The sequence below is a fragment of the Sinohyriopsis cumingii genome, chromosome 1 (assembly GCF_028554795.1).
Source record: "Sinohyriopsis cumingii isolate HCF-2022 chromosome 1, ASM2855479v2, whole genome shotgun sequence".
In the NCBI taxonomy this organism is placed as follows: domain Eukaryota; kingdom Metazoa; phylum Mollusca; class Bivalvia; order Unionida; family Unionidae; genus Sinohyriopsis; species Sinohyriopsis cumingii.
Window position 1 is genome coordinate 114,477,023 of NC_142961.1, and position 26,432 is coordinate 114,503,454.

General features: G+C 34.2%; 1 protein-coding gene across 5 annotated transcripts in view; it reads left to right on the forward strand.

The window, feature by feature from the left end:
• Positions 1-16,395, forward strand: part of LOC149807663 (regulator of G protein signaling 17-like) — a 176,380-nt gene extending 159,985 nt beyond the window's left edge. For 4 of the 5 annotated variants that reach the window (XM_089969406.1, XM_089969418.1, XM_089969425.1 and 1 more), the window contains exons 5-6: positions 3,314-3,480; positions 10,364-16,395. In XM_089969406.1, coding sequence (XP_089825532.1) covers positions 3,314-3,480; positions 10,364-10,549 — 353 coding nt within the window. In that variant the 3' untranslated portion in view covers positions 10,550-16,395. Of the gene's footprint in view, positions 1-3,313; positions 3,481-4,318; positions 5,672-10,363 lie in introns of those variants that run through there. The other variant, XM_089969412.1, reaches the window with a different exon arrangement.
• Positions 16,396-26,432: the final 10,037 nt, after the last annotated feature.

The window sequence follows — 26,432 nt, forward strand, 5'->3', positions numbered from 1 at the left end:
ACGATAATTTAAGCGACACTGACAATGCAAGCAACAAGAACGCTGCAGCCAGAGATCCTGACAATTCCGTAAGTCGATGTAATAAACATCATTGTAAAATCCGTTCCATTTTGTCAACACTTATTTGGATACTCGTTACTTGCGTGAAAGAATTTGCGCAGCATTATTTTTTACAGTAAACGATTTCGTCCATAGGGAACGTAAGCAATTTTGCAAAGCAAAATTTTCTTGTTGAATGGTTAGCCTAATTTGAGAGTCCCCACCCCCACCTCTTGGGGGTGAGGGGAGGTGCCCCAGTCAGGTCAATTCACTATTACAGTTAGCAGCAAATATTTTTGATTGTTACTATACTGTAATACAATATTCTGCGCATGTTGTTTCTTTGTTTGAAAATATTTTAATATTGATTGTGTCTGTATTTCTATAAAATATATTTTGAATAGATTGTTTTCTTTTCCGTTAGAATATATCAGAGAATTGCCATGGTCTAATGTATATTGGCGAAAACTTCAGCGATTAAGGTTTCTGAATCATATTGACCGAACAATAGCGTGCTTGTAACGGCACAAAAAATATCAAATCGCTGTTTCGTTTAAGTGCATCATTCAGATTTGTCAAAGAGGCTTAAAAGAAGTACGATTTTTCAAATACGAATATGAAGCATTTTGAATAGGGATTGTATTGGTACAACAACGTTGTTATCAAGGTGAATAAGCATGAAGATAAACCATGAAACATGATAATAAGCATGAACATAAACCATGAAACATGATAATAAGCATGAAAAGTCATTTATGATGTTGCGGTAGGAAACACCAAGTCACTGATGTTGACTGTGTCAGCCAGCGAAGATAATGAAATAGTGAATACGGCGATGACATTGAAGGCAGTGAAGATTACCAAGAAACTAATTAATTAGAGATGATTTCAACATTATGCTATAACATTGGCATCCACATTCGTAGACCTAGAGAGAAAATGACAAAAATTACAAGATAAATCAAGACATCTGGCTCTGTGTAATATATATATATATATATATATATATATATATATATATATATATATATATATATATATATATATATATATATATATATATATATATATATCAATGATATATTTGAGTATCAAAGAATACAATCTATGGAAATATATGTGTAAGTGCAAAAAAAGTTTGACATTACACTATTGGATATAAACGCAAATAATTGGTGCACGATTGTATGATGGATTAGGGGTAATTGAACCCGATTTAATCTTCTGGGAAATTTTATCTGAATTGGGACCTTACCTATTTGGTTTGGGATCAGAAAGATGAGACTGTTTATTTATAAGAGCCAGATGTGAGACTCAAAAGACCATTCTTAGGTGGTTGAAAAAGTATCGTACGTATCGTGGTAGTAAAATCAAATACTACATCTGAATTATGAAGTGTTTACTTATATTTCCAAATATATAAAACAAGAAATACGACACAGACGGAGTGAAAAAATAAGCAATTCAATTAAAGACTAAACCTTTTGTATACATAAAACTTGCAGTTGCATTTGGATGCAATGCATGTGAAGGTGTATGCCTTGAAAAAAACGTGATCTCTTTGGCGGAACACGCCATTACGAATAATGTAAGTCACATTTGCTCGCGTTGCATGTTGATCTCTGTGATCGGCCATGTTTTGAAAAAAATGGTATTGGAACAAATTCGCGTTAACAGCTTTGCCGACCATTCGGATCTGCTCACGAGTATTATCGCTCGCCGTCAAAGACTTAACAACAGAAATATTAAACTATTTTTGTGGACAAACGCAACGAAGTTGTTGATAAAATAGATACAGAAATCAATAGAATAATAGAAAAGATTGCAGTTTCTTATCCTGATTAAAAAAAATATTTTCTAAATGTTTTGACCGAATAAGCAATTAGTGATTTACCCGTATATATCAGCTTGCCGACTGTCAATTATCTCAAGCAATTTGCGCGAGAATGTTTCACAAATTTACCAGGAGGCACAGGAACCGCTAACATTCTTGTATTATTGGCGATGTCGCTTAAAAAATAGTTTGCACTAACTTTGTAAAATCCTTCACGCTAGCGTTTTTTTTTTGTACCCAAATCTTTTTACACCGCACACACTCGCCTGTAACATGAGGGTAAACGTTTTTAATGTCATAGGGTGTTGAAGACGTTAATCTCCAAGAGGAAGTCAGGTTTAAAAAGCCCATTGTCATACTTCTGTGGTTGAAAACAAGGAAGTAAGACGGTTGTATAATCTCTTTTGATTAATAGACTTCCTATTCACATAGTTACAGGCAAGCAGAAAATGTCGATGGAACAAGTAGATTATGTTATCTGTGTGACAGTAGGGAAATTGAAAATGAAATCCATTTGTTAAAATTAAAATGTGAAAGATAATCAGAATTCAATTTAAGATTCTTCCTAATTACTATTACGAATACCCATCTTATGACAATTTTACAATTTACTTTGTAATAAATATGTTAAGGTAATCAGAAAAACAACAAAGTTTATATATTTTGCTTTCAAGCTAAGGAAGACTATTTTGCAAACTAAGTATGTATATTGTTTCATTTGTATGTGATTATATGACTAGCCAGCATACTGTAGACTTAGAAAACACTAATGTGTTCCAACCCCCGTTATTTGTTTATTTTCTTTATTGTATAAGCTTTTACGTGGGTCATAGCTTTGTATAAAGTTTTCTTGTAGTTCTTTTATAAATATAATGCCATCTGAACGTCATGCCATATCACAAACAATTATGATGAGTTTTGATTAAGCTTGGTCTGTAGATATACTGAAAGAATATCTCGAATGTGTATGATATATAATAATGAAAAACCGAGTCTTTAAGCAAACAAGTTTTAACTTGCTTTTTCGAGCGACAGTGGTTTGTGAACACGATAATACAATCAAAACGTGCTAAGGATTTTAACCAGACCAGGCATTTAAGTTCAGTACTTCATCTTAGAAAGAGTTCGGCTATTACTTAAACGCCAGGATTTGTATACTACAATTAACCGATGAACATTAAACATGCTAACTCAACAGTGTAATTCATTTCTGTAATTTTGACTAAAAACTGTAGTTTCGTCTTTATTTCGAATATCAGTGACGTTTTAAACAGTCACATGCTATACAATAAGAGGAAATAAGGTTCCTGGCCAGTTGAGCCTCTGTTCCTTCCAGGTACTCTTTATCTCTTGCACGTCCGAGCTGTTATGTGTGAATGTCTCAAGTTATGCATAGTTTATCATAAATATATTAGTGGTTTAATCCACTCTATTTTTCAGGTGGTAGAAAAGTATTTAGAGAATTCTTGCGATCGGAGTATAGTGAAGAAAACATGCTGTTCTGGTTAGCATGTGAAGATCTTAAAAAAGAAGAAAACCCAGAAGTCGTAGAAGAGAAAGCTAGATTAATATATGAAGATTATATATCTATATTATCACCTAGAGAGGTAATAACACTTTCCCGCCTCTTTACCACTGCTGCTACTATTACATCTAATCGTACAGCTGCTGTAGTTATTTTTACATTTATGCAAAGTACGGCTACAGTTGCTATTGCTATTACAGCTGCTACCACTATTTTCTTCAACAACAACTACTACTAATATTGCTGCTGCTTCTTTTGATGCGTCATGGCTCCATCGGTTGCCGCCCGGAACCAGTTATCACATGATTATTCATTTTTGTTAGTTCAGTTCAGAGAATTGGTAAGCTGCCAGTATAAAATGTTCCTTACCGTTTGTGCTAACTTTGTTTTGTCCTTGATAAACAAATTGTGCAAGCCAAGAATAAAAAACGTTCATGGGGTATCCATTTCCATGCGGCAACTGGTGCAGACACTCTAATAATATTACTACTACTTATACTACTTTGCTAAAAAAAAAATCAAAACTTATTTTATAACACTGGCTAACATACGTTCTTGTTGTCTCTTCAGGGGATTATGGATCTTTATGAAATGGTGATATATTCGGAATTTTAAATAGTTAAAAATATAATGTGCCTGGCTTGTTTAGAATGTATTTCACAAATATTGAAATGATTATAGTGTAATATTACAGAATATTTTATACACAATATACAGTATATAAGATGGAATATATATATTAAAGTACATGTTCCATGATCATACGTGGCGGTAATATAACTTGCTATATACATAGAAGGACGAACAGGCCGATGCATTATATACATTCTCTTATTCTGTTGAAACGTTATCTTCTCTTAATGCTGACGTAAGTCAGTAACAAATAATAATAGTATGTATTTCTTTGACTTCTTTTCCAGGTTAGCTTAGATTCCAGAGTTCGCGAAGTTATCAATAGAAATATGGTGGACCCTACACCACACACCTTTGACGAAGCACAATTACAAATTTATACGTTAATGCATCGAGATTCATATCCGAGATTTCTCAATTCACAAATTTACAAAAGGCTTATTCAGCAGAATTCTTGAAGATGGGCTAGTGTTAGTTACGTAATGTGCATAGGTTTAAACAAGAAACCCAAGTGGTTTTCTTCAGAGGAGTTTTTGATAGGATGCCAAAACAACCTCATTTTGAGATCTGGAACATGGATATGATGTTATGATGGTGTGTCATGCTGCACACGTTTATGAAAGATATTAAATGACAGATAAAGGCAATACTATTCCACAATGATCCCAATTGAGCTATGAATTTTTTTGTAAAAGATACAAAAATTTCGACGTGAACCGGGTAACTTCCACGTTAGCCATGTGTTCATTGGATTGTATCTTGTCTCAATTTTATGACAGCCTATTTTGTTACTATGACTTAAGTTGTTATTAGTTACGTACGAGATATATGTATTATCAGATGTTTGTATGTTGTACTAACACTTGTACTGTCACGTGATTTGTTTTAAACATTTTGTTATTGCAAGTAGCTGCGGTCAGTAACATCAGGGGACACAACTGGTTTCTCCAGAATACCAGTTGACTCCCCTTGAGATGGCGATTTGCGCCCACGTGATGAGAAGGGACGTTATGCGAAATGGGACCAATTTTCCCATATTTTACACCCGACCACATCATTTTTTTACCTCCTCCATACGACTGTCAGTATGATTTTTTCCATTATGTCATTGGTAAATGAAAGCATTACAAAACTCGATTTGTCATTTTGACGAATCTTCTGGATGAAAGTTACGTTGTATATGACATTATTTTAACTATGATAAAGTAAATTTGTGTTGATTGTTAGAATCAGGCTTTGGCCTGTGGCAGCAGTTGCCATGGATCAAATACCATTATCTGTATTCAATTTAAGTTTTATTTCTCTCTCTCTCTCTGTGATCTAACACACAAAAGCCATTTAATTTAATTATTTACGACGTTTGCTCGTGCAAATTCGTTTCCCGATTCATTTTATCGCTATGAATTCGAAGTGGTAAATCTAGTATTATATGTTTATGTAATGGACCGGGACATATTTGTGTATGTAAGTAAATAGTGCTGCAGTGGTTGTAAATGTTTATCTTTTATCTATTATTTAGAAAAATTTAGAATACAGTTTATTTTTTAACAGAAAATTTAATCGAATGCAGCACAAATATTACTCTCTACTCACAAACATATTAATCTTTTCATGCAAAATAATAAAATTAATCCAGTCTTGCGGTTCCTTTTGTATAGCCTGTTTCTCTCTAATCATTTGTTTCTACAGACTAGATTTCCTGTGTTTGACTGAGTTTCATATATCTTGAAATTTACTAGTAATGATTAGTTATTTTTGTGAGAAATTCCTTAGACAGGATCATAGACTTAAATAATTTACGCTTTTTGACAAGACTATTATTAAGCTGACCTATATCTGACGGTGTCCGCTTCTGACAAATTCATATTTACTGCTACTTTAGAGAACATAATCAATTCATTGTTCATTCATTAAATTTGGGTGGCATAGTGCTTGGAATCATGGGGTATATTGGACGTCATTATTGTGCTGTAACGAAACAGTCTGATATATAATGACAGAAATTTAATTAAATATCAACATGCAAAAATGTCATTATTGTAATAGAAATAATAAAATAACTTCTCTATCGGAATGATCAAATGACTTCCTGTTGCATCTTACCGTTACAATCTTATTTAACATTTATATTGCAGAAAATATCAATCAGTAACCTACACTTTTTTAAATGCATAAAATGACAGCGATGTATGATCTTCAACCGTTTAAATATTGAAGATTTTTAAGTACTCCACAAACAGTTATTTTCAGGATACTTTGTGACGGTAGAATTTCCTTTACTTTTTTCTTAATAATTATTTGTTCTGCTGATGCCTAGTGCAGCAACATACTCTGAAATATGGTAATTTTACTATCTTATTTCAGTTAACTCTTAGTTACGTAAAATGTCGTATCATCTTTAAAATGCAAAACCGACATTCCTGTTTGATCTGATAGCACATCGACACTCCCAATGAATTCTTTGAAACCTTTCACAAAAAAATGCAAATAATAACAGTGACTGTCAATCCATAGGAAATTTGGCTTGTTGGTTCGTAGTTTAACATTAAAAAATTTCAGACCACGTGTAACTTTCTCGATGTAAACAAACCCAGACAAAACATAATTGATTGAACTTAAGGAACATTCACTTATGATAAAGGAACTTGAAGCAGTTTGCTGTCCAGAAATGTATCCATCTTAGTTTATGTGGAGTTAAAAATGCTGATAATTCTTTTGGATGTGCACAAACATTGGTTTAATTGATTGAAAAATATCTAAGCACATGCTGTATGATAGCAACTTATAAAACAACGTAATGGTATGATGTTTCTATCAAATATTAAAGTTTGATAAACAAAATATACTACAACATAATTTCAATCAAAATAATTACTATGTTTGAATACACACGAGAAAGAAATGTGTAAATGAAAACTATAGAGTTTAGAAATATGTAGATTTTGAGGGTTGAGCTTCTTTTAACGATGTAAAATGGGTTTATCTCTGTTCTATAAGAAGAACAAAGTGTATGATACTAGATTTCTATTACATAGAAGTTAAGTTTGAAATGTATGTACAAAATGTGTACAGCATTAGAAGAATTTACATTTTAATGGTACCTGTGTTACATAATTCAGGACGAATGCATATTTTACTCTATACAATGTAGACACATTCTAGCTTAATGACAGTTTTTATGGCCATAGATCAAAAGAGCTTATCGGAGGCTCTGTTGTCCGTCATCTTGTCCAACGTCGGTCGTTAGTCCGTTGTATTTGTTATAGCTACTCCTCTTAAACTATTTGGATGATTGTCATGAAACGTTTCACTCTCATTCGTTCCATAGATATAATAGTGCTACTCGAACATTCAATAAGGCCACCACAGTGGCCATCTTGAAAAACGTTTTAAAAATAGAAAGTATATTTATTGTAACCATTTTCTGCATGTACACATATCACATATTTTCACATAAAAGTATACACATATACATATGTACCCATACATACATATATATATATATATATATATATATATATATATATATATATATATATATATATATATATATATATATATATATGTATGTATGTGTGTGTGTGTGTTGCTACTTGATTCAACATTCACTTATTACACATTTTATACAGTAACTAGTTTACTTACTCATTTCACAGTATTTACATTATGTTACCCTTTTAAATGATTGTTTTCTCTTATTATTAGTGTCCTAATATATAGGAGACAAATATTACTATATTACTTTAAACATTTATTGCATTTACACATTTCATATATATATATATATATATATATATATATATATATATATATATATATATATATATATATATATATATGTATATATGAGAGAGAGAGAGAGATTACATATTTCCTTTCTTATATTCCCAACAACAAAATAAATTAGGTCATACTATCTTAAAACCTTGTTATTGGTTCTTCTTCTGTATGGATGGTCAAATCAGCACACACGGTATTTGTTTCTCTAACCAACTTCTTATTCTGTCACGTTGGTCCTTGATGAAGATTGTGCCGATCTGATGTCCAGCTTCGTCGCCACTATGGCCATCTTGAAAATCTTATTATCCTTCTTCTAAATTGAAAGACATCTTGACATGGCGTTTTCAACAGAACCTTTCTTATGGTATTTGATTGGTTGTAAATGAAAATGATGCCGGTTTGCTGTCCAATGTGGCCGCCACAATGGCCATCTTGAAAATCTTGTTATCTCTACTCCTCTTGAATGAAAAGTAATATTGTTATGGTGTTTTAACCAGAATGTTTCTTAAGATGTCTAGTGGACCCTGTATAAAAATGGTGCCGATCTGATGCCAGTTGTGACCTCCACAATGACGATCCTGAATATATTGTTATTACTGTTACTCCTAGATGGCTTATTGGCACCAAAAGACTTCTTATGGTGTCTAATTGGTACTGACTGAAAATGGTGCCAGTCTGTTATCAAATATGGCCACAATGGCAGACATCACGAAATGTTATCGTTACTCTTTTGAAACCTAAAGTCACATCAACAACGGGTTCCTACCAGAAAACTACTTATAGGAGATTCTAGGTAATAAATGAAAATGGTGCCACTCTGACACTAGTATGTCCACCACCTCAGTTAATGTGAAAATCTTGTTATCGCGGAAGAATATCAGAGATGGTGTAAACACTCACCAGTTAAAAGGAAGAAATGGTCTTACCTTGAGCTCTTGAAACTTCTTTTCAGCTAGTAGTGCATTGGTCCCATAGAGGGATTTTTGTTAAAATTTACATTGGAAACATATCCTTTTGTTTGATTTCCATTATGTTAATTTACACGTGTTAACATTGTTTTTATATTTGTCCAGAATCCGTAAGCGTTGAATTTTTAATTGTGTGTCGAACCATTTGCTTAGTGACAAGATTACTCTGTAAAAAAAAATCAATTTGTAGAGACTGACATTATACACGGGATGTATTCGGACCTAGAGGGTGTCAAATAAAACATAAACTTTACCCAGGTATGTTGGAATTTACAAGATGGTTTCGAAATATGTATAGACGAATAGGCATGTGTATACAATTTTCCATCAACAGCAGTATTTCCTTGAACATATGTTTTCCTTGTTTTGATTGCTTATAGCACATGGGTATACAAAGACCAGTTAGATTTAATGTTATTTTCGCGTCTTTTGGATACAACATTCTGATTCTGTTTTGACATATTTTCATAAAATTCAAACAAACTTCATGATTTCTCAAGAAATTTGAAGCAAGTGATAATACAACAATTAAATCATCAATAATTTGAAATGGAATAACTTTCATAGTTTCAAGTGAACGGTTTGTGAAGCGTTTATGTCATGAATATCGACATATCACTCAGAATTTTCGTCAATGGAAAAGAAACGTCGGAAGTAATTGTAGGAATACGTATAATTTGATGGGTTGGGGTGATTCGCCTCTGGCGGAGTGCGCCACGTTAGAGGCAACAGTAAAGGCCCACAGTGTTCAAATTGTGACTTCGTATCCTTCAACATTCATTATGTGTCACGTGAATGAAAAGTAGTTCTCAGTATAGCTCTCATCCGATCTTTTGGGTACACAAATCTATGGATGTTCCAATGGGATCGTTCAGTTATAGAAATTTTTTAAATCTGAAGATGGAGTATATTGTGCATGATAAAAAATACCAGCGAAATATGATGTCAACAATTAACTTTTGAAGGCTACGTGAACCAGACAATTGGAGGAAAATGTTTTCCTTGGAAACTGAGAAACTTATCTCAAAGTAAACAGTCACCTCCGTAATCTCGATGAGATGTAATGTTGAAGGAGCGATTTTGCGTTTGAATTAAAATATGCTACTAGCATGGTGAAGTTTAATCAAAATATGACAATATTTTTCTGTTAAACTGCTTTTAGTCATGCTTTTAAAGTGCTACTATTTTATAAAATATAAACTTTTGAAAATTATGCATGTCATGTAAACCATTTTATTGGCGACTATCGAAACTACATTGACAAGAAATGGTATTTGAACGGTTTTAGCATTTATAGCTTTACTTGTAGATAGTCACAATCATCGAACATTCCAATTATTGTTTATCTGAAATTACGAACTATCGCATTAGAATAAAAGAAATGATTGCCTAAAACAGTTATCTGTTTTAAAATCCAGGCGCTCATTAAATATTCTTCTTGAGAATGTTTTATTTTCAGATTTGTCTTTATACCGATATTCCGCTTCATTGTCTCTCTCATTGTCCTGAATAGGCAACGTGATTGAAACTACTACTCGGGTATTTACGTATGCGAGTTTGCGCACATTGTACTTTGCTTTACAGAATCAAGAATGTCAGCCCTTCTGGATCTGGATTTCGTTTCATCTGGTATTAGTAGAGTCGCTTCCCTTGATGAGAGGAACTCAGATAACACCATATTGCATAAACTGCGCACCAGGTTCGTGTAGACACAGATTGGACGTAAATTATATTTGCATAGGGAAAGAAACATGTTACACAAATATATGATGAAGCCTAAATGGATAAGCCGTTAGAACATATTTTAAAGTTTTTTATGCTGTCGGCTTTTGTACATTTCACTCGACTGAAAAACTCAAATATGGAACCAGAGATACAGAAGCAGGTAGTTGAGTAATTTAAAGAAAGGCTGCCAATTATAGAATAGGATTATTTTTGATTGATCAACTGTCATCTTATCTTCATAATAGTTTGTCCTGTTCAAATTGCTGGAGTGTAATCTGGCCAGAAATGCGGGACAGAAATATAAAACATAGGAAGGGTATAATAGTAAAAACGACATGTACGGTGAAAATTATAACAAAAAAGAAATCCGTTTCAAGTTTTTAATGAGTGCAATGTCTTGATTATTTTTTATCTTTGTTGGGGATACAATTCTTTGAGGTTTTGCTTGTTCCATGAAAATGTGTTCAAAAGTTATGATCCTTTGAATTGTTATGCTTCCATAGGATATAAATTTTAATTTTATTTGAAGTTTATATGAGGCTTTGTGTTTGATATTACACGGGGGGAAACGTGATTTTTGCAATAACGACTTATTTGGGTCGAATATCTATATATAAAGACATTTTTCTTATTTGTACTAATGTTTTTATTTATAATTAGGTTTTTCTTCCTTTTTTCCAGAAAAATTAATCCAGGGTATATCTTTTATTGAATATGTCTGTTTTGCGGAATCATATTTACACGAATAGACATATGGGATAGGTATAGTAATTGTCATCTTTTCCGCATGTTGGTCTTAACGTAAGGAAGATAGTTTTCCTTAAAGCCATTTATTAAAGGAAAATCAATACTCTACGGATATTCAGCTATGCTGACTCTTTATTAAAACGTTTTACATGGTCAAGCTTTTTTCATGAGAATAAATCTGATATTCTCTGCGAAAAACTGATTATCTTTTCGGGAGTTATCTTCCTTTTCTCGATTTCTTCGAATGTTGTGATCAGACAAAATGATTCTGGATCATCGTGATTATTTGCTTTACATTGGCCTTTTATTTTCAACTTCTTAGGTGATAACGCTTCTTTGACGTCGTACGCATTCCTCTAGCCTAATAATTTAAAGTGCTGGTCAAGTACAAATTTCTTTTTGTAGGTATTTGGTACATATTTCAGGTACCTAGTAACTGAATCATAAATTGTTCAACTAAAAAGCGATTCGCCCTATGGATCAAACTCATTCTTCTCGCTCGGGCAAACGTTTGCACACATCAAACAGTGTATTATCCCTATATTCATACCAAGGGGAATCATGTCGTCACGGTTTTGTTTTGGATTTTATTTTCTGATAGTGCGTGTATTTATTAGCTCCCCTATATTACGTTCATGACGTTTATTTTATACCCTCAGAGGCGTCCACAGTCAGATTAAAAACGTAAAAGGTTTGCTTTACTGTCACTAGTTCCTACTTTATGTATTAGTTCTGCATAGAACTTAGGGTGTTCTCACATAATTGTAAACTAACCCAGGGAAAATAAAATGTCTGTGACCTACTTTCTTATCACGTTTTTACACACGGGTTAACCCATGCGTAATATTATGTGGAATATCCACCTGCAGGCAGTTTTAGTTCGTGAAATAGGTTAGGGTTTTTCTTGCATCATTCTAAACCACATCAGAGGGAATCTAAGTAAAAGTAAACTACTTTTCTTACCATAATGTAATTAATTTTGTTTCTAGGCTAACTCTACTGTAAAGACCTCTGTGCAGCATTTTTGTTTTCAAGGCAGATCTCTAGCTATAGGCATGCTGTGTTCATTGAACTTGCTCAACTCCATTGTAAAAGGTTTGTTTCACAGACGGATCTCAAGCTGTAAGTAAGCTTTGTTTTTGCAGACTTGGTCAGGGTATTTCTTTCATCATTCTAAACCACTTGAGGTAAAAGATGGTTACAGTGACAGACTTTTTTTCTTAAATTCATGATTGGTCACACATGAACCAGCTATATAGACTTTGTCCTAGTGTCAGATCTTTATATGTAGGCATGGTGTCTACATACATATTATGGACCTTGGTCAGAATGTTCCTTGCATTTTTATTCCACTCTACCAAGAGAGGGTAGATTAACGGGACTTTACTTTTTTTTACTTTGTTCTGTGAAGGTTATCTGAAACATCGGACAAACACCAGGTTATTCCAGCTTGTTTTTTTATAGTCAAATTTCTGACAAATCTTTTGGACATTTTAGTGATTTTTGAAGTGAATTAGTAACAGATCTGATGAAAGCAAGCTTGCACGGTAAAAAAAAATAATATTTCCCAAATCTTTTCTGCATCACTCAGCTTGAAACAAGAATGATGAAACGTTTCATTGGCTGGCCATTTTGCTAATTTTTAACTGCCACTGGGTCTCATTGTGTTGAAAGTCAATTTCGAATCTAGACCTTTATTTTCTCTGTGTGAAATATACATGCTCTTCGTGTGGAAACAGTGGTTATAATTAATAATTTTCGTATTGTAATCAAAACATGTTGTAACTGTTTCCCAAGACTCGTCATGAGTATTAGCAGTTTTATTTTGAGCATAAAAGCCGTTTCGAGTTTAGCATGAAATGAACTAAATTGATAACGTAAAAATACTGACGCTATCGTTGTATTTTACAATAAATTGGTTTCAAACATTAAAACTGTCGAATAGAAGTATAGAAATTAAAGGAATCGCTTTCAAAATCAGTGAGATAAAATAATTAGTAGCGTATATTATAATTATCAAATTCTGTGTTTTGAATAATAAAGATAATTTTTATTCTGACTGTACAGAAAACCTGCTATAAGCATTCTTAGACAGAGTAATTGACATTAATTTCAGATGAATGGCACGAGCCAGATCAACCTCGACTTGTTTTGATCAGTTAGCTCGAGATGTATAGATAATGATATATACTAATTGAAAGCGAATTCGATTTCTGAAAATTTCACTGACTGCTTTTGTATATGACATTTCTTAGTTTTTGTTAACTTAATATTCCATTTCATTTTGTTATTTTTATATTTAGATTTAAAACATAAAGGGATAAAATATAACTTATAGATTTTGAGTACGTTATGTAGACCTGGCTTCAATATGAGTCGAAAATTGTGAAATATCAAAACGACAAAAGCCGTCATTAAAAACGATCGTAAACTGGTTTTAAACAGCACTCTTTGCGATTTTTATGTCATTTGTGTTCCTGGTGGGATCGAACTTAGAATGCTGCAAATTTCCGAGGGATGTTTTACTCGTTCATTTTTGTCAACCTCCCTTGAAGCGGCAATTAATGTAGAAGTATACGGCAACGTAAGCAGCGGGGTCCTACCAATGTATACTCACTCTATGTTAGTTTATTTGTTGTCATTTGAAAGAATAACTCCTAAAACTTGTCTCATGTAAAAAAAAAAAAAACGTATTTATGCTGTGTTTTTGCATATATCACGGAAATCCGTGAAGTTTTGTACCTTGTTAGAGTAGATTGTTCCTATCTAGCTGGTTGACTACAAATTCGTTAAGCTGAGGTTTGTACGAGTTTTAATAATGGATCAAGTCAATTACTATACATGTACATAAGGCGCCTTCAACCGCTAACAACTCTGACCAAGATCTGCCATGTCATAAGTTACCGCCATATCAGGATGTATGGCAGGCATAAGCAACTTCCTTCAGGGCGCGGGCCGGATAGATGATTGTTAAAGCCACAACCTATAATATAAATTAACGTATAAAACTTGGCCACAGACCGGATCCGGCCCGCAGGCCGTATTTTTCTCAACCCCATATACGGTATTCGTTCTTTTAAAGAAATCAAGCAAGCATCAAATCTGACTCTGTGTTAAAGAATTTAGTCAATTTAAGTGTACACGCGAACAGATGTTGATATAAAGTACTATACAAACCAATAAAAGTGCTAGATATTTTAAAGTTGAAAATTTTTATGAATATAATACAATTTAATGAAACCGTATTTGAGTTTAGGGTGTGCACTCAAGTTGAGGAGTTTGATATATAGGTTCAGATTTGTTTCAATATCTTGTCAGGTGTACCCTAATAGGATTTAGGTACATGTCACGGCAGCTCCACGTGTACCCTAATAGGATTTAGGTACACGGCACGGCTGCTACAGATGATTTACCCTAATAGGATTTAGGTACATGTCACGACGACAGTTCCAGGTGTGCCCTAATAATATTTAGGTACATGTCACGACCATTCCAGGTGTACCCTAATAAGACTTAGGTACCTGTCGTGGCAGCTCCAGGTGAACCCTAAAAGGATTTAGGTACATGTCACGGCAGCTCCAGGTGTACCCTAATAGGATTTACATACATGTTGAATACTGGTAAAAAGAGATTAGACTATCTAACATTTGAAAACTGTTAAAAAAGATTCCACACATAGTACATAAGTCTTTCGATCTCGATCAAGTAACATATATGAATGTCCCACTTGACATTACCAGATAATCGCAGGTAGGTAACAATCAAAAGCAGGTATGCTATCATTTTCTTGAGAGATAAAAAATATAATAATTTAAGTTGTGTCGGAAATTTTGAAAAAAATATTGAAACGTTTTGAATAGTGTACGACCATATTTAGGTCCTTTTGTGTGTTACGTTAAAACTCACTAAAATATTGATTACATCGTTTTAATCACTGACTCATTTTATCTGATCTGTCAACTCTGCTTCTATTACTAGTATGACATATCAATATAGTTGAAGTTTTTCTTGAAGAAAATGTGCATGCATACCCCACCAGTACATATGAGTAAGTATTAAAAAAGGTTCGCCTAAAGTGGGCCAAAAATTGCAAATTTTTAGCAGCATCGCTTCATATGTGTTGTTTCTTATTTATTAGAACAATGTCCAACAGCTGGAGTCCAACTACGCTACGATTCACACGTGGCTAGCAATATGATTCATCAGCGATACATAAAAAAAAAACAATTGCTGCTTTCCGACCAACGTAACATTAGTTAGATGACGTGCTTAAACCAGACTGCAGTGATACCGCCATAATCCAAGCGAAGATTCTCACGGGGACTCTTTACAAATACTGCATAAGTTAAACAAAAAATTACTATTTTATGTTATTTAAAATGAAGAAAATAATCCGAGTTCTGTTTACAGCTTAAGCATTCTTTCAATTTAGTCGGCAAAATAAGTTTTAAAAAGTCGGAATTACGCTTGCCTATCGGGACAGTGTTACCTTTATATATTTAATCGGGTCCTACTCCATGGAATATAAATCAGATAAAAGGAGTTGGTATTCACTTACATTGGGTAAGAACTGAATTTCATACAAACGTATTTAGCTCAATAGATATGTGTACATGTAACAATCTTATTTATTTATATTTACAATGAATAACTTAAATGTACTGGTATGTCCGGTCTTGGATGAATGTTACCGATTTTTTATGGCTGTTATGGTCATTTCTGATTCTAGTCAATATTCCAGACAATTCCTGGTGGAAATATGTGTCCCATTTCGAGAATAAGTTTATTACTGTTGAAACATTTTATCAAAATATTGTCTGGCAAAAGTGTTTTAATGTAAAATGTGTGCGTGTGTGTGTGTGTGTGTGTGTGTGTGTGAGAGAGAGAGAGAGAGAGAGATTTATGGGAGGCAAAGTTTTCACCGACGAATTGCCTGAGAATTCACTTTGGATGTTGCTAGAAGTCATGAAGCTTGATGAGAATTACAATGATATAAATTCACCATTGGAATATGTTTATGTGGATACTCTTACGATACTTTATTGATATCATTATTACAATTCTATGTATTAATCTACCTGTCGCTTTGTTTTCTTTTGTTTTATATAGAATTATTTCATTAAAAGTTTTCTTTATTGATTAAAGCACAGTGTTTGTTTATTTATTTAATTCAGCCCAGTTGATTAAAACTAAATATGAAAATGTACATTTTCGTCTAGTCACGCTGCTGCATGCCAAGGAGGGTATATGTGTGGGAAACATTATGCGTCAACATAATTAGAAATTTCTCGTGTAATAAGTGCAGTAAGTCATTCAAAGTCTGGTCACGCAACATGCGTTTCATTTGTTTTTGGCTCGTTCGAAATTCTTTAAAGCAGTAATTAGTGTCGGCACCCAACATAATATACATTCAAGACACCGCAGACCTTATTGCTGGTCTTTTATTTATATTAGTAAGTTGCAATAAAATGGTCGATGTGTTTAAAGAAGCCTCACAGATAAGAGAACCAGAAAAAGGTGAATATCTAATTTACCATGTTTAGTGAACAATGTCTACGATAGAACTACAGACGAGAACTTACATTGAACCGAGCGTCCGCCATCTTTAAATAAACAATGTTCGATGTTACTTTTTAGTACCATTGACAAGTCAGTAAATTTTATCAGCTGCAATTAATTCATCAAATGCAGCAGAAAGAGCAATTTTTTTGTTTCATTCATTCGAATTACAAAGAGAAATTGTTGGGCAACGAATTGGGAAGAAGGCCATGGAAGGTTGCACGGTCATGACTAGATTGTTTTCAAACAAGTGGCTCGTGCAGTATTAACAAAGATTGATTATGGCGGATGAAAAGTAAAATTATCAAGAACTAGCGAAAACTTGTATATATTGATAGTATATATTCATAAAGACGGCAGATTACAGGTAGTTGCATTCAATAGACATGACGTAAAGTTGTGTGCAAAAGGACTATGTGGGCTTCAAGAATGACACTTATTTTTCAATATTCTAGAGTGACCTCGAGGATTATATTATCTTTAAAAGGAAATGGGCTGAAAATGAAAGCTGCTTTCCCTAAAATTTAATTTTCGAACTACTAATGATACACCTGTTCCACGTGCAATAGGGCGGAACAAACGGCTAGGTAAATTAGACTGCATATCCGGCTTTTCACTCCAGATTATAGATCTTGCATTAATACGCAACTCGTGAAGTTTATTATTAAGCTCGTCGAATAATTTCCAAAAAGATTGAAGTCATTCGATGTCGAGTTAAATTATTAAATGAATATAATGTAATATTCTATTTATCACATAACAAAAAATATTGATTTTATTTGACGATACTGCATAAAGACTTGACATGTCATGGAGTCATTTGTTACAATTATTACATGATGTTATACATATTACATAGATAAAGAAATATGACATTGTTGTATTAACAGAAATGACACAGTAATCATACAACTATGCATGAAGGCTGGAAGAGAGCGAAACAATAAAGTGGGACCTACATATCTAGCTAATCTAACTCTCCAAAGATCTTTGGAAGACGTGTGATTTTTAAAAAATAGACATTTGTATTGTAAGGTAACTGGTTCGCAACGGCAAAGTAATGGGGCAAAAGGGTTGGAGAAAACCACGCTTTTCAAAGAAGTAATGTAGTAATAGGATTTTATGGGTATTTTGTTTTACTAATTTCGGTTTTCCCATTCTAGTTTCTCATAATTTTTCCCCACTGATAATTTAAGGAAATTATTTTCTGGTACCACAAGCCACGCCGGTTGCTATCGATATAGATCCGACAACAATTCCAATTGGTGTGCCAATAACTGTTGCCGCGGTTGCAACTCTGGTCACAAGTAGGCCAACGGTTGTGACAACGTCGAATGAACAGCTTACATCTACGTTACATGCGCGTTTATACTTCACAAGTGCAACAGTTCTAACCCCGGCCATGTCATACCAAAGACTTATAAAAATGGTCCTAGCAGCTTCCTCGCTTTAGCATTAAGAGGCTAGAATTAAAACTGGTCTGAGTGATGTCAGGATTCTTTCACTTAGGGTACTATTATTATCCTGTGTTCGATATTATTAGTTCTTTCTTTAAACGTTCGGCGTTGTCTTTCCTGCCAATGTGTTCCAGTTGTCTTCCAGGTTCAACACTATGTTGATCTGTTGGTGTTTATGAACTTACCATGTTCTTTAGTAACCAAAGATTCGTTGTTCTTTTCGTCATGTTTACTTTCCATTTATTTGTGTTGAACCAGATCGACATAACTAACCATCAACACAAATCTTAATTGCAAGATAATACACAAGGTTACATACAATTAAGGAAAATAGTTTCAAACATAATCTAATAACAATAACGATGTGTTTTAAGATGGTTGGATGGTTCCACATCACTAGCTATGCCATGCCGATGAAAAGGGAGCAAGACATGACCTGTGTGTTGAAACTTGAAACACAAGTTATCTGAGTCTTACATAACCTGACTTTATTGTAAATTGCAAGCCTTGTCAAAAGAATAGTGGAGAAAAAGGGAGAGAAGATAACAATAAATATTGAAATATATATTATAAAATTGAGTTCAAATAAAAGAGAATACAGAAATGAATACAACTGACCAAAAACCATAATGCGAAAAATCTGGAATAATATAAACAACAAGAGTAATGATTTTACAAGCACTAAGACATACATCAAATTGCATATCTACAAACAGATAACTGGAAAAATACTGAGTAGGAAATAAGGCTGCTATATGAATAATAATCACATTTCATCCAATCAATAATTTAGTTTGCAAAATGAAGTGAATGGTGATTACATCACATCAAAAGACAGCATATATTTAATTGGATTTTTGTTATTTCAGCTAATTTTGGCTCTGTCTCTAAACTTTAATTTTGGCTTTGTCTCTCCTACCCCGTTGTAACATTTCCTGCATACGCGAATGTAAGTCTTAAACAAAGTAACAGAAAGAAAGTGAAACAATTTAAGTAAAAGCAACAAATTATTTATTTCTCTAGCTAAAAAATATGAAAATTTAAGAGACGCAGCAATTGTGAAATAAATCTAAAATAACCCTAAATGTTCTGTCACAAGTCACAAAAGTGCAGAATGTTCCGAATGAATTCCAATAGTCTTGAATGACTTTGAATGAGTTCTCAATAATGATGAACACTAAGTAATTCCAATGATTTTTTAAACAAATAATTTCTCTCCAATTATATATGTACACAACTGCAAAGTCGGATTAAAGATTCACAAAGAATGACATAAGATAGGGTTGAACTATTTGCTTATGAAGTCCCTATTTATACACATGCCCACTTGACCTACGACGCAACAGAATGTTTTGGAAAAAATAATCATTCTAATGGAAACTTACCTTAACTCTTAAAAATGTTTAAACCTTAATTCAAATTCTATCAAACACCTTCTTTAACACTTAAAATCATGGACAAAAGTCAGGTATGCAGAAACACCATACACAACCCTCAATCACGGATAAATATCATTTGTTTACATATTATCTTAAAGTAAATTCCACTACCATGGACAAAAGTTAAGCACACAGTATAAATACACATAACACCTTTACTCGTAGAGAAAAAGAAAGATTTATGCAATAAAATTTTCTTTTCCATATTTGTCAAATAACCATATGATATTATAGTAGTTATATAACATAGGAAGATATCTTATGAATGACATCCATCATAATTACACAAAATAAAGCAATATATTACCTCTACCCTCATGAGTGTTCATCTGCAATCACATTATCCTTCCTTTCGATTTTGGAATAATTTTGCTGGTTCTTGTTTAGTTTTTAAATTTTTTTTCTACAGGAACATAGCACACTGGGTGATCCATACCATGTTTATCTTCCTGAATGAATACTCCATCAACATCCCTACATCACTTGGATTCAGACGTTTTAAAAAAATTGGATCTGAAAGAACTGGTGCACTTTTATGTATGGCCTTTAATTTGTCAAAAGACTCGCTGAGATTTCTCAGACCATTCCCAAAAATAGGCATTCGAAATCCAGAGATAGCCTTGACTTTAACTTCTAAAGAGCTTATATAATTTTGAATATTATTCTTGGGCTGTACATAGTTTTACTTTTTGGAATTGTTTTGTTTCTTCAAGAACATTGCTTACGGTTTGTTATCATTGTCATCGAAATTGAAATTTACATGCAATTACTATCCCTTTAAAAAATCTATGATTGAGTTTTAATTATGATCTTATTCTTCCGATTCCACACGGTTGACACACTTTATTACCGAAAACAATTATAATTGTGGTATTGCCGATATACTTGCAGAACCCCTTAAAAGTATTGTTGTCAACGTAGCTAGTTTATGTATATTTCAATGTAACTTATAACTCCTGTATACAGAACAATATCGCGATAATTAACAGTGTTATTATTGATGCTGCTCGCTGTTTTAATTAGCATTTATAATAATATATTACATTCATTTGTAATTTCAAACATAGGGAATCAGGCACAAATTTCATGTTCACCATTATATGCAATCTAATCAAAAGAACAGGTCCATAAGTTTTCATTAATGATAAGTCAGACAACACTTTCCACATAACAGTGTTATATAATTGCCAATTACGAAAGTTACGACCATAATACTCATGCACAGATCACGATTTTTGTCTTAAATCAGTGCAAGATTTTTTTATGCGAGTGTTGACAATAATGTTGCTACAATAATTGTACTATATTACTTCCACTTACAGGTTGTACTAATTATACAATATGATTATTCATGTGTACATTTTGTAACATTTCCAAATATCAGGGTTGTTGCCCTACCCCACGGTGAGCGTATTCGTTCAATTCAATTTGATTCGTTATAAGTTCATATTTTGTTGCAGATATAGTATCCGAATCTATAATCACTAGTGTCAGTTAATTAATTAGTTAATCAGCTTGAAGAAATCATTCATGGAAGAACTATTGTATCCAATAAAGTAAAATTAACAGAGGGTCAAAAGAAACATTAATAGTTCAAAGAATATATGACAATCCCCACCGCATCCCCGCAAAAAATCATATTGTAAATTACGTGTCACCACACATGGTGGTGCTGATAATACGTTATTATACCTTTCAGAAATTACATAGTCAGAAAAATATGCTGTAATTGATGTTGAATATAATAACGATGAATAATACATACATTCTACATGTTGTATACCAAGAAAAACAGTATTTTAATGAATTAGGACAAAATTTAGGTTGTATTTCACTCCTCATTGTGCCATCTTGTTATCTTACCTGCTTTATTTTAATAATGTTTGTATTTTAATAGAATTTTAAAGCTTTTGAAAAAATGTTGCAATATTGAAACATTCTTGGGAGCTTTTTTTGTTTGTTTTGTTTTTAGTTTGTTTTTGTTTTGTTTTTGTTCTTGTTTTTACTTGGAAATTCAGTTTGGATAAGTTTATCCGTTTTATAATGTATAATTAACAATTCTGTTCTTGCTTCTTGATCAATGTAATATTTATTATTTGTTCCATAATAAAATAATAATTTAGAAATGCAATATTTGCTTTGATAAACAACTTCAAAATATGTGTGTAATTCTCATAATAATTGAAATAAAATCTTTAATGACATGATGAGATGTACAACCAACATTAACTAATTCTATGTTTTTGGCAGCATTTGTTTCTGAATCATCATTTTAATTCTTATAAAATAATCTTTCATAAAGGCAAAAACAACAAACATTTTGTCTGTTATTAACATTTCTACAATTAAACATACTTCACGTCGTTTTATATTCTACCTCATTATATACTATAAAAGGAATATTTATTATTTTAAATAATGTTACATTAGTTTTAATTACTTTTACATTATTAATTATTATATTGCGTGGTTAAGTGTTTGGCAGACAATGCAATGTTAAATAAACAAATAATAGCATTAAAATTAAAAAAAACAAATATTTGAAAAAGTTATTCCCAAACCTTTATCAAAGCCCATTACATGCAGAATAGGACACTAAAAGAAGAAATAGAATTTTCTTTTTAAAAAAAACAATGCTAGTTAATTAAAAAATATATATAAGAAAAACGATAAACATTAATAGGAGCATTACCGAAAAAGATTATGCGTCATTGCAAGAATTAATACCCCAACAAGACAGATTGCAATATATATTACACCACAAGAGACTTAAACAAATAATTTACAATCTGGAATAGAATTTGACACAAGATCCTTAAGAATGTTATGTAAAAAAAGAATTTACAAAGAAGTTAAAACCCTCCCAACTGAAGATATTGATTAAATACATGTATTAAAAGATAATATAGTGATACAAAATAGATACTTCGGGTTAGATATAGTGATACAACAAAGACACTTCAGGTTAGATACAGTGGTGCAACTTAGATACGTCAGGTTAGATATAGTGATACAACATAGATACTTCAGGTTAAATATAGTGATAAAACATGCACACTTCAGGTTAGATATAGTGATACAACATTTATACTTTGTGTTCAATAGAGTGATACAAGATAAATACTTCAGTTTAGATATAGTGATACAATATAGATACTTCAATTTAGATATAGGGATACAACATAGATACTTAAGGTTAGATATGGTGATACAACATAGATATTTCAGGTTAGATATAGTGATAAAACAGCGATACTTCAGGTTAAAACATTTTCTAAATCAGGCTTTCCCATCATTCCACTCTGTGATAAGTATATAAGTGAAACAAAATCAGATCAGGTGAAACGGCAAAAGAGGATAGCAATCAGCTAAATCTGAATTATTTATTTATTTATTTATTTATTTATTTATTTATTTATATACTTGGTGTTGTTGGTTTCTAAGATGTTACACACCTCGTTATGTAATTTATGCTAATGTTGATTTGGCCGAATCGCACAAAAAGATTCATACGTTTGATTTGTCAGGACCCCTTATTTATTGCTCTAGATAATTTAAGTAATTCGCTCAAACAACAAACCACGCATGCACAATAAATAAATGACATAAGTCTGAAATATATTTTAAGTTATTCGTGGCATAGTAATTGTTGGATTATCCAGATAATTAGTATTATCCGACCCAATTAAACAGGATTATGGTTCAAGTCATATTTGCTATGAAAGGATTACTTAATATTTTTATTACGTACCATCTGCATGGTTAAATACAATTGGATAATCTGCATGGTTAAATACAATTGGATAATCTGCATGGTTAAATACAATTGGATATACTGCATGGTTAAATACAATTGGATTAAACAAATCGAGTTTGTGACCAGAAATGTGATCCAGCCTACATCATCTTTTATATATTAAGGTGACTTTGGTTCAGTTGATTTTCTAAACATAAACGTTTTGATCTATATCTAGTTTACTTGCTACGAATGGAGCAGTCCTATATACATGACTATCCTTCATTGACAAATTATAATTTCTGTGTCGCCTATCGAGTGAGTGTGAAAGGTATGAATACCGATATTCAAGACTGCGCGCTGAATCAAGAAGGTAGGAGGGTTGGTAAATGTTGACATGGTGATAGGTGTTGATGCTCACTGACCCGTCTTAGACTGACGGTAGGACATTATAACTGTCTAATTAATACGATAGTATTCTATCTTCATTACCTGTCATGCATATTCAAACAGGCATGAGACTTTACGAGAAGTATCGAATCCTTTCTTTTGAAGAGACAATAGAGAAAAAGGCATTAAATTAGTAGAATTCTATTCTTAGATTGTCGAAATTTGATACGTGTGAAGAAAGATGTCTGTCTTAACTGAACGATTCAATGTTTCTTCTGTATTACAGATCGCACTCACTCACAGCTGACAAGTTCATCTCGCGACTGTCTCGTCATAGCATTCTGTGGCGGATGAGATATACGTGCCGTGAGAATAGCCCTGCACCTTTTTAAATTTGTAACTTTGTTGTGGATTGGCTGAAAGTAAAATTTCAACTCGGTGTTCTTCTTCAGACAGGTCACAGGTGACCACTTCTTTACTTTACACTATATCATTAGGTCCACGCTAGTTGTTGGTTTGGTTGGCATCCGATGGAAGTGCGCCCATGAGAGATGTCCCGGTTGGTGGTTGTGCAGCGTCTGCTGTGGCTATGGAGACCAACACGGGAGTGGCAGTCCTTGCTGAAGCTGCTGAACTTGAAGGTTGAGTCTGGTGTGGGTTGGAGCTGCTTCTTCTTCCTCTGAGATCGCTTTTCTTCAGCTAGAAAGCGTAGCTTGTTCTCGTCGGCTTTCAGACCAGTGATCAGAGCGTGTCGGCAGCTGAACCTGTCTAAAGCAAGCTCTTCCCAGGTGTTGACATCGATGTCAAGGGCTTTCATGTCGCGTTTGCAGACATCCTTGGAGCGGAGATGTGGCCGTCTGATCGACCTTTTGTCAGAGGCAAGTTTCGAATAAAGAATGTCATCCATCCGACGTACATGGCCCAGCCATCTGATGCGACGTTGGTGGAGGCCGTATAGTGTGACCATGCTGGGAAGCTTGGCACGCTCAAGCACTTCGTTGTTTGTTACTCGACAGCTCCAGGTGATCCCGTGTATGAGTCTGAGGCATCGCATGTAAAAGGCGCTCAGTCTTTTCTCTTGTGAGGCGTACAGAGTCCAGGTTTCACTGGCGTACAGGAGAGTGCTTAGCACGCACGCACGGTACATGGAGATCTTAGTGTTCAGGGTCAGCATGCTGTTGTTCCACACTGTGACAAGCTGGCGAGAGAGTTGTTGATGCTTTTCCAATCCGCTTGTTAAACTCAGCATCGAGCGAGAGGTTGTTGGTGATGATAGAGCCGAGGTAGTGAACTGACTGACTACCTCAAGTTCGTTGTTGCTGCTGATGATGCTTGGGCGGTCCGGGTCCTGAGCCCTCACGTTTGTTTTCTTTAGGCTGATGGTCAATCCAAACTCACTGCATGCTTTAGCAAAGTGGTCCATCAGGCGCTGAAGCTCAGTTTCTGTGTGAGTGGCTGAGCAGCATCGTCTGCGAAGAGCATGTCCCTGATGGTTCCTTCACGCACTTTGCTCTTTGATTTAGTCGTGCCAGATTGAACAGTCTGCCGTCTGATCGAGTGTGCAGGTAGATTCCTTCTGTTGACGTCCCAAAGGCATGTTTGAACAGGACAGCAAAAAGATGCAGAATAGCCTGGGGGCAAGGACGCAGCCCTGTTTCACTCCGCTGCGGATGTCGAAGGGGTTGGACGCTGAGCCATCGTACTGCACTGTGTCTTTAATGTCATCGTGAAAGGACTGGATCATGCTTAGCAGCTTTGGAGTGCATCCAATCTTCGCCGGATTGTGAAGAGTCCGTCTCTGCTGACCAGATTGAACGCCTTGGTGAGGTCTATAAAGGCCAGGAAGAGGGATCTAGGTTGTTCTCTGCATTTCTCCTGCAGTGCCCTGACGAAGAAGATCGTGTCGATTGTGGACCTCTCTGCGCGTCTGTTCAGGATGACACGTGCGAAGACTTTATCCATGATGCTGAGAATGGATATGCTCCTGTAGTTTTTGCAGTCGCTTCTGTCGCCCTTGTTCTTGTACAGGGTTTACGATGTTGGCGTCTCTCATGTCCTGAGTCACTGCACCCTCATCATAGCACTGACAGAGGCGGTCATGCAGGTGTGTGAACTAGATGACTTCTGCTGGGATGCCATCATTCCCTGGGGCTTTACCTAATAACAGTTTCTCTAAGGCCTTTTTTTAGTTCTGCTGGAGTAGGTTTCTCGTCCAGTTCGGCCATGAGAAGATGGTTTTCAATGGCGTTGAGAGCATCGTTGGTCACGTGGTTCTGTCTGGAGTACAGTTCAGAATAGTACTCCACCCAACGCTCCATCTGCTCGCCCTTGTTGTGGATGGTGTCGCCTGCGGAAGACTTTAGTGGTGCTGTCACTTTCTTCGTGGGACCCATTTCTTTCTTTATGCCATCGTACATGCCTCTGATGATTCCGATATCTGATGCTGACTTTATGCTCTGTCAGAGCTGAAGCCAGCATTCATCGGCGCACTGCCGTGCTAACCTCTGCACTTTGCTTTTGGTAGACCTGTATGCCTCTAGTGTCTTCTGGCAGGGGGGTCACTTGTATTCCAGGTGAGCACTGCGACGCTCTTCTATGGC